The sequence below is a fragment of the Pogona vitticeps genome, chromosome 4, assembly GCF_051106095.1.
Source record: "Pogona vitticeps strain Pit_001003342236 chromosome 4, PviZW2.1, whole genome shotgun sequence".
Taxonomy (NCBI): domain Eukaryota; kingdom Metazoa; phylum Chordata; class Lepidosauria; order Squamata; family Agamidae; genus Pogona; species Pogona vitticeps.
In genome coordinates this window covers 134,559,034-134,570,949 of record NC_135786.1, presented here as the reverse complement: position 1 = coordinate 134,570,949, position 11,916 = coordinate 134,559,034, and the positions used below count along the sequence as shown (strand labels likewise).

At 50.5% G+C, this 11,916-nt stretch overlaps 1 protein-coding gene across 1 annotated transcript; it reads left to right on the top strand.

Annotated features, from left to right (window-relative positions):
• Positions 1–2,903: 2,903 nt before the first annotated feature.
• NKX2-4 (NK2 homeobox 4) lies at positions 2,904–7,373 on the top strand. The gene is made up of 2 exons (XM_072996461.2): positions 2,904–3,292; positions 3,730–7,373. Exons 1-2 carry the CDS (start codon positions 2,914–2,916, stop codon positions 4,452–4,454), a joined length of 1,104 nt encoding a protein of 367 aa, XP_072852562.2. The 5' UTR covers positions 2,904–2,913; the 3' UTR covers positions 4,455–7,373.
• Positions 7,374–11,916: the final 4,543 nt, after the last annotated feature.

Below are 11,916 nucleotides of genomic sequence, written 5' to 3'. Positions count from 1 at the left end.
GGGTTCACACATCCTCCAGTTTCTTTGGCCAGGCCCGTTTAGTACCGTTCCTTCCGTTTTTAAGCCAAACGCTTTTTAAAGGGAATAGAATAAGGATCAGTACCTCCGAGCATATATAGAATTTTAATTTTTCACTCCCTATACACGCTAAAAATTAAGCCTAAGGGATTCATTCCATCCCTCTCACGGAGGCTGATTCTTCTCTTTTTACAAAATGTGTTCTGTGCCCATCTTCCTGGACACCGTTCCACAGGCATTTAATTTTATTTAATTATTTGTTTATTGTATTTTTTGCCACCAAATTTGCAGATTACGGTGGTCTTCCCCTACCACCGCTTGGCTGTCTTCCCCCACTTTTTTATTCCAGATCAAACGCTGTCTAGGGCTTGGGCTTTGGGCTGGGCTTCCTGTAAAACGGGATTTTGAATCCGTGGAAAGGTCTGGGGCAAAGGGCTCTTCTTCTCCCCGGAGACACCCCATCCCCCTTTGATAAGGGAAAGGGCAGGGCAAGGGAAGTCACCAAGCCTGCTGACCTCCTCCTCTCACCCACCCGCTTCTTCTTTCTGCGTTCCGAGTACAAGACGCACGCCTAACCGACGACTTGGATTTGCGCTCTGGGAGTCCAAGAAGGATCACAGAACGAAACTTGCCAAAGTTTGCCAGCAGGCCCCGCGTCAAAAGGCGAGGAGTACGCCGCCGCGCTAACTCCATATCGCTTGGCTCAGCTTTTCAAACAAGCCAAAAAGAAAGAAAAAGAAAGAAAAAGGCACTGGCGAAGTCCTTGAAGCAAAGGATTAAAAATGGAGGTCCTTTTTAGAGAGCGGCCCTCTCAGCCGAATATTTCCCACCGAGGACAAAAGCCGTGGTCCAAACACTTGAAAACAGCGGGATCGAACGGGATCTGGAACTGGAGGGATGGGGCGGGGAAGGTGAACAGGGCCTTCGTCCTAGCAATCAGATCGTAGGGAAGGATCAGCAGCTCCTGAGGTCTGGCGCAGAGCGCACAGGCTGCCCTTCAGCCTGAACTTTTCTCCCGGTGTCTTCACGCGCACAGCTGGTTCAACACCTTCAACTGCAGTGAAAATCGGTTGGTTTGTTTTTTCCACCGAGAACAGCCTCCGCTCCTGGTCAGTTCTCCGACTCCAAAGGAAATCCGCGGATCTTCATCACCATCCACTGCCTCCGGTTCCGCTTCGGAACCATCGCGCCGCCAAACTCAGCGGAGCTCCAGCCAAAGCTCCAGCGGCGTTCAGGACGCAACTCCGAGCAAGGCAGAGCGGCAGCTCCTTACCCACAGGGCCGCAGCAAATCCTATCCTCTCCCGCGAGAAGACTTCAGGTTAAACTCACAAATCGAGGCGGCTGCCAAGGAGGAGCTGAGAGCCGTCCTTCGGAAGGGAGAGTCCTGCTTCGGCCGGGGTCTTACCTCAGCTCGGCGAAACACGCCGAGGGAACCGTCGTGGTATCATTTTCATATAGCTGCTCCTCACCCTTCAGTCTCCGCCGAGGGCGCGCAGGCCCCTTCTTTTATTTTTGGATTATACTCATTCCTCGGGAGAATTTTATTTAAAAAACAAATACCCACAGGAAACTTGGTCCCCCCCCCACACACACACACACACGCTCCCGCTTTTTCTCGCTCATCTAGGAGAAGAGGCCAGAAGTCCAGATGACTTGCTCCCAGTTCTCTGCTCCAAATACATGGGAATCGTCACCATCTCTCCGACGGCTCTTCAAAATGTCGAAAGCCGTCTTTACAATAACCCATTAAGGTAGGACAGGATCGTTTCTTCTCTCACAGAGAGAGAGAGAGAGGGAGAGCATTGGCCTTTAAAATCATTGTTTCTCATTTCACTTGTATTCCTATTAACAGTTTTCTGCAAAGTCCAACGCGGCTAGCTGCAGTTCCTGTCACCTGAAGCGCAGGCGCTACGGACGGGCTCAAGAGGGGCTGTGGTGTCCACCAGGCTCGCTCTTGCCCTAGCCCGGCGCGCGCCTGAAGGGAGATGGGGAACTTGAGAGGCGCGCGCGAGAGAAGGACGCCCGCCGGCTTCCCCCCCCCCGACTGATTTTGGCGCGCTTTTAGATGTTGCCAAAAGCAAAACTGACGTGCCACCCCGGAGCCTGGCGTAGCTTGGAGTTTCCCAACTTTTTTGGCACAAGGAGAGGAATGCCCTCCTTGGCGCATTTTGAAGGACCTCCCTTTGGAACCGACTCTGAGGGGACTCTCGCCGAAACGGGAAGAGGAGGCTGAGGGAGTCTCCGCTGGAGACTGAGGGAGCGCTTTGAGTTGGGAGATCCATCTCTGACGGGAAACGGGGGGCAGCGGCAGGCCCTTAGGAAACCCATTGGGGTTCTCTAATTGGTGACGCTGGCGGACCCGCCGCCACCCCACCCACCCCCCCGCGCATGGGAATGGGCTCCCGCTCTGGCGTAGGGTGACGGTTGGGGGCCGAGGGGGGGCTATTGTGAAGTGTTTCCCGGCTTTGGAGCAAAAGAAGGTGTTCCTCTCCTCGAAATTGGCGGGGGCTGGGCTGGGCTCCCACACTGGTGTGAGCTCCGGCTGAAGAGTGGGGGAGCTCTGAGGGAGAGATCGAGTGGCTGAGGTGGGGAAACATGTGTTGTGGCTCCGCCTCCCGCCGGTGTCTGTCGTAAACCAACTGCCTCCGGACTAAAATAAACCTCAGCTAAGGAGAGAGCAGAGGGAGGGTTGGCGCGCCGCCTCCCCCTCCCCTGCCCTCCCTCTTCTTCTTCTTCCTCCTCCTCCTCCTCCTCTTCCTCCTCCTCCTCTTGGCCGGGTTCCCGCGCGGCGGCGGCGGCGGCGGCGGCGGCGTTCAGCCCCCTTTTCGTCTGGACTCAGCGGCAGCGTCCACCGGGCGAGCAAGAAGAGAGCCAAGGGGCCGCTCGGCGAGCCATGTCGCTCAGCCCCAAGCACACGACGCCCTTTTCCGTCTCTGATATCCTGAGCCCCATGGAGGAGACCTACAAGAAGTTCGGCGCCATGGAGGGCAGCCTGGGCGCACCTTTGGGCGTGGGGGCCGCCGCCTACCGGCAGCCCCAAAGCTCGGCCCTCCAACCTCAGCAGCAGCACCCCATGGCTGGCCACAACACTGCCACCTACCATCCCATGGCGCACGCCGGCGTCTCGCAGTTTGCCCACGGCTCCGTAGCGGGCTATTGCAACGGTGGACTCGGCAACGTGAGCGATCTGGCGCCCTATTCAGACAGCGTGCGCAGCAGCGCAGCAGCCTCCGGCTGGTATGGACCCAACGCGGACCCCCGCTACCCCACGAGTAAGCGGGCAGGGGCCGAAGGGGGCGAGGTAGAGGTGGAGGGGGGCGCTCTGACTGGCCTGGATGGTGGGCCGTCCCCTCTAGTTTCCCTTCTTTGTTGAAGATTCTCCCCAAGTGCCATCTCCCTAAACATAGACGCCCCAAACCTTGAAGCTTGGGAGCAATTCCAAGATGGGAGGGAAGGCGCTTTGGAGGTGCTCAGAGGCACTCTTTATGTCCCAGGGCTGAATGGTTGGGGCGGGAAGCATCATCATCAAGAGATCAATCATTGGGATTATCCTTCCCACTGTGGAATTGATCCCAAGCTTAAATACTCCAGAGCATTCATTCCTCCCCGTGTTCCCTGTTTCCAAGGTTGCCACTTGTTGCCCCCGAATTTCTTGATGTGAAACCCTCTTAACTCACCTGTGTGTGTGCGTGTGTGTGTGTGTGTTCAGTTTCCAGGTTGATGGGCCCGACGGGAGGCATGAATATGGCCGGCATGGGGGCTCTGTCGGGGATCGCGGAGGCTGCCAAGTCCATGGCTCCCGGGCTCCATACCGCGCCGCGGAGGAAGAGACGGGTGCTTTTTTCCCAGGCGCAAGTCTACGAGCTGGAGAGGCGCTTCAAGCAGCAGAAATATCTCTCGGCCCCCGAGCGGGAGCACCTGGCCAGCCTGATCCACCTCACGCCCACCCAGGTGAAGATCTGGTTCCAGAACCACCGCTACAAGATGAAGCGCCAGGCTAAGGACAAGGCAGCTCAGCAGCTCCAGCAGCAGCAGCCGGAGGGCCCCAGCCTCTGCCAGCAGCAAGCCCAGCAGCCGCCCCCGCAGCCGCCCCCGCCGCCCCAGGCGGCTTCCCCGAGGCGCGTGGCCGTACCGGTCTTGGTCAAGGACGGCAAGCCTTGCCCCCACAGCGCCGCCGCCAGCGCAGGCCAGCCTGTTGGCCAGGCCCCCAGCGCCAGTGGGGCGGGAGGCGGCGCTGCCCAACATCAGCACCCGCCGCCGCCGCCGCCGCCGCCAGTTACCTCCCTGAGCCAGGCGGCCGACCTGGAAGAGATGTCCCCGAGTCCACCCTCCCTGCACAACCAGGTGGGCTCCTTGGCCCAGATGGACGCTGCCGCCGTCGATTACAACGGCGGCATGATCAACGCAGGCTTGTTGTATGGCCGGACATGGTAATAGGCCCCAGGCGGATTGAATCTCCCGGAGGCTTTCTCTCACCCTCAATTCTCGCCCTTGAAAGGAGAGGCCCGGTCCCGGGACTGCCGTCTGGACCAGAAGCGCCCTTGTCCTGTGGGTCTAGTCCTCCCTGGGCTGAACATCTCCTCCAGCAGCAAGCGGGATGCGGCTGGCTGAACTGGACAGTGTGGCGCTAAGGAAATATGCCTCTTTACGGCACCGCTTAAACCTTCCTCGGTTTCCCTCCCGGCCACAAGCCCAGGTAGACAGTCCTACAGCAGGCAATGGGCGGCGGGGTTGGGGGAGGGTTGGGTGAAATAACGGTCTGTAAAAACGGAGCTCGGTTTTTTAAGATCATTCACAGGCTCTTTTCCAAGGCAGAGTCGCCATCAGCTCCGGCGGAAAGGAAACACAAACGAAGCTGGAGCGAATCCTGTTTCCAAGTCAGGAAGGGAGGCAAGACAGAATCTCCTTCGTAGATTAGTCTCAGAACTGGGTTGGAACTGTGCTGTGTACATATCTAAGAAAGCCAACCGAATCAGGCCAACAAGAGAGTCTTCTGAAGTGCAACGTACTGGTGGCGGCGGTGGGACTAAAAACACTACTAAGTATTTTATAAGGGAGCCCCTAAAGTGCAATCTCATTACTACTGACTGGATTGTAACTGAACATCAATGGCAACTTTATCCACCATTTTCACAGGGAAGAAGAAGCAAGACTCACATGCGAGAGGGTGGGGTGGGAGTGGGACAGTTGAATTAATTATTGTTATTATTATGACCAATAAGGATATTTTTAAAAACTTTTTGAACTTAGACATTAAGACTCGAAAGATAACAAAGGTTTTTTTTTGGTCATTATTAAGTATTATTTAGTTTACATTTGGATATGTTTACCAGCAAAATCCCAAACACACCAAGCACTATAAAAGAACAAATACCCAAACAAAATCGACAACAATAGTCTGTCCTGTTGAAAGAAAAGGCACTACGGAATATCAAAGAGAAATGATCTTCACTGAATGTAACACTACCTATCGGCGGGATTAGATTCTAAAAAGAAGATAAAAGTACAAAGCAGCAGGAAGTTCTCTGGATACCTCAATGACATGACAGGCAATGAAGAAAAACACAGATAAACTTTCCTGGAGACCATGCTGCTAATTTCATTTATCCACGATAGTAAACATGGGTGCATTTCTGACTGGGCTTTTAAAGAACCCAAAGAAGTGGTAAAACTTGACAGGCTGATAGAAACTGTGGAGTTGTTCTGTCCATGTAACACTTAAAATGTAATTGAATGCAGAAAAATTAACTGGTAGATAAATAAATAAATATAAAACGACCGAATAACCACAAAAAACAGGCAAACAAAAGGGACAGAAAGGGATTTAATTATAGGTTCCTCCCCTCCAGTTTGCATTCCAAGAAAATTTTCTACAAATATGAAGGAGCCACTAAACCACAGAGTGCTGAGTTGTTTAAAATCTCTTCGAACTCAGAGAGATTTAAACAGTTTCTACTGCATGCAAGACTATTGCCTAAGCTAAGTATTTTTAACACCTGTCACCAGACAAAATACTTCTTTACAATGTTGTAATTTTTTCCAATAGGATTGTGTTTCTTTATTTATTGATTGATTCTTGCTTTTCAAATAACTAGATTATTCTTTCCTGATATGCCATGTCTAGTACTGGTCTTAATTATCATCCAATTTATTAACACTAATTATTTTTATAGTATTGTCAAAAACAGAAAAATGATTATTTTCCACTAAGTTACAGTATATGTGTTTCCATTTATGGGGTGGGGAGGGGGAAGGGATAGATTAATAAATTCCTTGATCACTTTAAGAAGCTCAAATGGAAAACAAGCTGAAAAAAAGTGAAGCTCTGGCTCAAAACTGACCCCTGGCCACTTCAGTAAATTAATTCTGTTTAATTTGCGTAAATAAGGAGAATACCAGGTATGAGATGACAGTGATAAAGTAAGAACAGATGCCAGAAACTGGCCTTAATTTAGGTGATAGCTGTAGAAATGTTCATAGTGTAATTTTCAAAATAAAAATATAAACAGCTCTATAAAATGATTGGCGGGAAGTAGTCAGACTTTAAAATTCAAATACACAAGTTTAATTTATATAAATTATTTTATTAATTTTGAACTGGGCACAATGCAACTGTGCAAGCCTGGCTAAAGTGATCAGAAGTCAGGTAATATCAATGACTCCTACATTCACATCAATGCAGTTTTGTCAGGAGGAATTCCAGGTGGATTCTACCCCTTTCAGACTTTAAGATCCTACTTTCCAAGTTTAATGGGGAGACCAGAACAAGTCTTAACATTTCTCACTGATACTGAGATTTCTTTCCTGTAAGAATGTTATGTGTTGGTTATCAGGGCATAATCCTAATGCTTATATTTAGCTCCCCCATATTTCATATGTATAAACGCTGGAAAATTTCCTCTTGGAATGCGCCTTTACAGCGAAACCCTGTGCATGCATAAACAAAAGTAAGTCCCGTTGGTTTTTCAAAGGCACTTACTTCCCGGTAAGTGCATATGGGATTTATGCCTTTCAGGTAAAGAATTCCAAGTGATTGTGTTCTTGGAATTCTACACACACACACACACACACACACACGCACACACAAACGACACCACATATTCACAATCAAGAAAAATGTAGGGGTTTTAACTCTGTGGATGTGGGACACTGCTCTTTACTTTCTGTTGAAGATGGAAAGCCAGCCTTATATAAATAAACTATAAGTCTCTTAGTGGGTACCATGGAGTCGCTGGAAGCATGTTACATACATATCAGTGAAGCTTTGAACTTAAAAAAAGTGCGGCAAAAGTGAAATGGGTTTAAAGTGTATTGTATCTGAATAAACAACACCTGCTTAAGTTTAACTCTGAACCAGATATTTAAAACATCTGGCTTTGCTTGGTTTGTGCTCATTTCCAGGAAAGACTACAAATCTGTGCGTCCATGAAAGAGGCGCGGCTCCAGTGGAGCCAGTTCTTTGGACTTAGTTCTGAGTAAGCCTAGGTGCCTAATTTGTTTTAGCGCAACCGGGGTTGTCTAAGCGGAACGAACCCGGTCGCGTTAGAACGACCCATGCTTAGCGGGACTAAGCCAGACGCGCTTGGCCAGTTTGCGTTTAGGATCCGGATTTTAAAACAAACAAACAAAATCACTCCTATGAATGAAGGATTTGTGTGCCCTGAAGTCGCGTCCGACTGATGGTTACCCTATTAGGGCTTTGGAGATGCAGCCAAGTAGGGGCTTGAACCCAGTTCTCCCGAGTTCTACTCTTCCCCTTTATCAGCGGCGTCACATTGTCTGCCTAGGATTAACTCAGTAGATCCTGCTTGGAAGTTGGGACGCCAGTTCGAAAAGGCACGGAGGAGAGGGATTGAGGCCGGAGACGCAAGGATATCTCCTAAAACACCCCGAGGGATGATACCGACTCCTTTTCGTTCCCCATTCCAGGGCTAGGCCATGAACGGTGCCCCAAACAAACGACATCCCTCCGACGTTTGGGGTTCGGCTGTAGGGAGGAGTCCCACTGCACCCGCGGCGGCCGGCTTCCGACTAAACCCACGGAAGATCGGGCTCTAAGGACTTTTGAGCTGCAGTGCTAGGACCACTTATGGAGAGGAAGCCCGGCTGGAGACAGGCGCTAGCAAACACCAAATGGACTGCATTGCCATTTTGAAATCCTGTACCCATTTATTTGGGAGTTAGTCTTGTTATATACAGTGGGATTTATTTCTGGGTAGACATGTATATGATTGTGCTGAGATCCAAACGTTTTAATTCAGCTATGGAAAAAAATCGGGTTGTATGAAACAACGCAGTCTCCACTCCCTTCTTCCTCCCCTTGTTCTTGTATTTGCTATCTGAAATAAATAAAAGCTTGAGTAAGATGTATTTTAGCCATTTGCTCCAGAAGGCCCTTTTATTTTTCATGAGTTACAACGCCTTTAGGAGGAACAGCTAAATTGTTAGGCATCAGCAAGGCGATCTGCATTTTTACTTCCAAGATTACTTAAGGGTTTCCTTCCTTTTCCTCTTCTGCCTCCTGCGGCCTTGAAGTCAGTAATATCCACTTGTTTTACAGAAAGAGGGTGGTAAACGGTGGAAACACCAGGCATAGCCCTTTTTGAACGGGCAGATTTTGTCACATCCCAACCGGCAGGGACGCCTACAAGGAAAAGTTAAAACTCGGTTCTGCTGTGAGACAGAAAAATTACAAAGTTATTGGCAAAGCAATTTATTTTTTAAAATTTTCACTTACGGAGCAGCCAAGGTGCAATCTTCTATGCGCGTATAAAAGAGTAAGATCTATTGGACATAACGGTAATTCGAGTTAACACGCACAGGACTCGGAGTGGGCCACAAGTAACTTGGAAACTAACACGGAGGAAAGAGGCTCCACTGAAAAGCGATGAGTTTGAGAAAAGGGGAACGGCCGGTCCCCCTTGTTTGAGCAAGGACTGACCTTTGGGAAGGCCGGCCAATACGGAGTTTGCCGCAGCGCCACCACGTCCCCTAATCTGGAGTTGTGGACAGGGCCAAATGTTCCGGTGAGCAATGTTGTTCGTTCAGCAGAAAGCAGCCTGCCTCGCGGGCAAGAAAAGTATGATTTGTTGTAACAAGAAATTGCCAGGAGCCGATCCAGCGTAAACGGCTCTGGACCCTCTTGGCTGGAGTTGGGCTAAACCCAAAACAATCAGAACAAGTGAAAAGGTTTTACTAGCCCAATAACGGAAGCAAGTTTCGGAATTGCGAACAGATTCAGTCTGTGTTATGGTCTTTGCTGTTCAGAGCAATTCAGTTTTGAGAAAGTTTCAGCCTGAAGAAGGTGCTCTACAGAAGTGCACGGGTCTTTACTGAGAGCTCACGAGTGTTGCCAGCCCTGTCCATCCAGGTGAGTCCTAGTGAAGTTCCTTTTCCTCAAACCGGTAGGAGCTTCGCAATGGGCTCGGTGAGGTTGTAGAGCTCCCGTTCATGCGAACCTCTCGAGGGACGGTGGCCGATGGCTTGCTGGGGTACCTTTGAAGACTTAATTTTTCTGCAGAATAAAAACTGAACCAGAACCTTTTAACAAGCCCCTTTCCAGCTAATACATTGAAGGAAAAGACAGAAGAGTCTTGCAATCCCTTTACAGATTAACACATATTTTACTAGATAATCACCTTTTGCGGATTTCATCAGAGCCTAAGTTAATGTAAAAGATATTAAGTGTTTTGTCAGGAGGAAAGAGGACCAGGGAGCAAGTAAGCAATAAATGTGTAATCACGAGTGCTGGCGCTCTATATTTGCATTTAAACTGATCTTTTCAAATTAATCGTTTAAAAGGTAGTGCAAGGATTAGTCTAGACGCTAAAATACAGCGAGTCCCTGCTCAAATAGGCCCGCTGAAGTATTTCAACATACCGGCAGGTGTGGGCAATTAATTGTAAACTTAACATTATTTGCGAGCGAATCCACGATCTATAATTCCAAAACCGTCCATCTTTTCTCACCAGCCCGAGCAAGAGGGCTGATTTTCCAGCACCGGAATGACCGGCGAGAAAGGACATTTGTGAAGCCAAGTGAAAAAGTCTTGAGCCATTTTAGCTAAAGGACGCCAAGCGATTTTTAGTCTGAAGTCTACGCTATCGCCGAAGTCCCGGAGGCCAGATAAAAGGGCCAGCTTTAGCACAGGTTGTGACCGAGAAACACAGACACCCACACTTACACCCAGAGCGAGGTTAGTTGTTTCCTCCGCAGAGTTAAGAGAAAAACAGATTCGTTACCATCCTCGCCCTTGTCTCCAGCCCAGAGCCCCCCTGTGCCACCCGGATCCAGGGCAGAGGCCGAAATATTAAAAGTCGCCCTGCCCTCCTCCGTGTGCGCGCACACTTCCAAACCTATTGCGCGACACCTGCTCCGGCGGCGCCCTTTCTTGGCAACTTTGCCGCTTTGATCCGCGCCCCGAATAAACCCCTTCCTTGGAAAGCAGAACCGGCTCCCTCCCAAGAGAAGCCGGAGCTGCTGCTGCTGCTGCTGCTGCTTCTCACGCAGCCCCGGGACCTCGTTCCAGCCTTTCAGGGGGGCAGCGCGTTTTTCGGACCGTTTGAAAGAGCCTCCCCCCCCCCGCCTCGGGCAATTAGTGCTCCCCAGATCTTCAATGCGCACACAGACCAGGCAGACTTTGGTGCAGCTCATTAACTGAAGAGGCCGATGAGTGCCTGTGGAGCGGCCCGGCGGAGAAGGGGGTCTCAAGTGGATACAAAGAGCCTTGGGAAGTTTCTCTGGGGCCGGAGCCGCCGACCACCCCCCCCCCCCAAGCCGCCGCGGGCCAAGTCAGCGGGAGCTCCCTCCACCTCCTGCCTCAAGGGCGGCGAGTCTCTCCCCCACCCCCACCCCCACCCCCACCCCCACCCCCTCCCCACCCGGGGCCTTTAATTGGAGGCCTGCATTTAACTCCGCAAAGCGGCCCCCTGCGGAGGGAGAAGTGGGGGCGCCACCCCCGAGCTGCCGGGCCAGGCCCTTTGGACCCACTGCGACTCTTCACTCCTTTCCAGGGTTCCTTCTCGGGACCGGCGCTGTATCCGGGCAAACAGGGCAGCCCCCCCTTGTCCCCGGAGGTTTCGCGACTGGCCGCCAAAGCCACTAGCTAAACATAAGCTACACCAGCCTCTCTATGGAACAGGACGGAAATTGGATGGAGGCAAAGCCAGAGAGACCTGGAAGCCTTCCTCCCACCCTGAGGACTACCCTCGAAGCCTTCCTCCCACCCTGAGGTCTACCCAGTCTGGAGCCATGTGCTAATCAAATGTACTACATACATGTTGATTTACCATTCAGTGGTTAATTCAATACACCTACTCTAGTTGGCACCAGCAGTAGGATGTAGACTTTGGTTTCTGGCCAACAAGGGTATTTTTGTTGAGGCAGACTAACTTCCTTGGCAGACTCATCCAAACCCGAGGGAACTCTTTGTCAGTGAAGCTGGGGGATAGGTCCTAAACAAAGGTCCCCATCTCATTCATTCAGATTTACTATCCTGGAAGTAAGTATGCAGAAGTGAATCCTTAAGCATGTTTAACAACCCCATATAATTATTTTACTTATTTACTCCTTAAACGTTTTAGAAAACGCACACCTCAGAGGATCAGGTAGATACATGATTTTACTCATTTTCCGGTGAAAGCAAAAGCGGTAATTGTCAGCACATGGAAAAGGCAAAAGGCCTCACTTGCAGAAAGTGATGGCCATTCTGAAATCACTAGGCACCTCTGGTGATCTGGGCTATACTCTTTCTTGTAACCAGACACAATGCACCCCTCCACTGGAACTTCTCTCCATTGAATTATAGGCCCACACATATCCTGGCAGTTCTCAAATATTCCCCCCAAAGGAATTATCTCAAGAGTGTGGTCAAAAACGTGCCCACACCATGAACTGC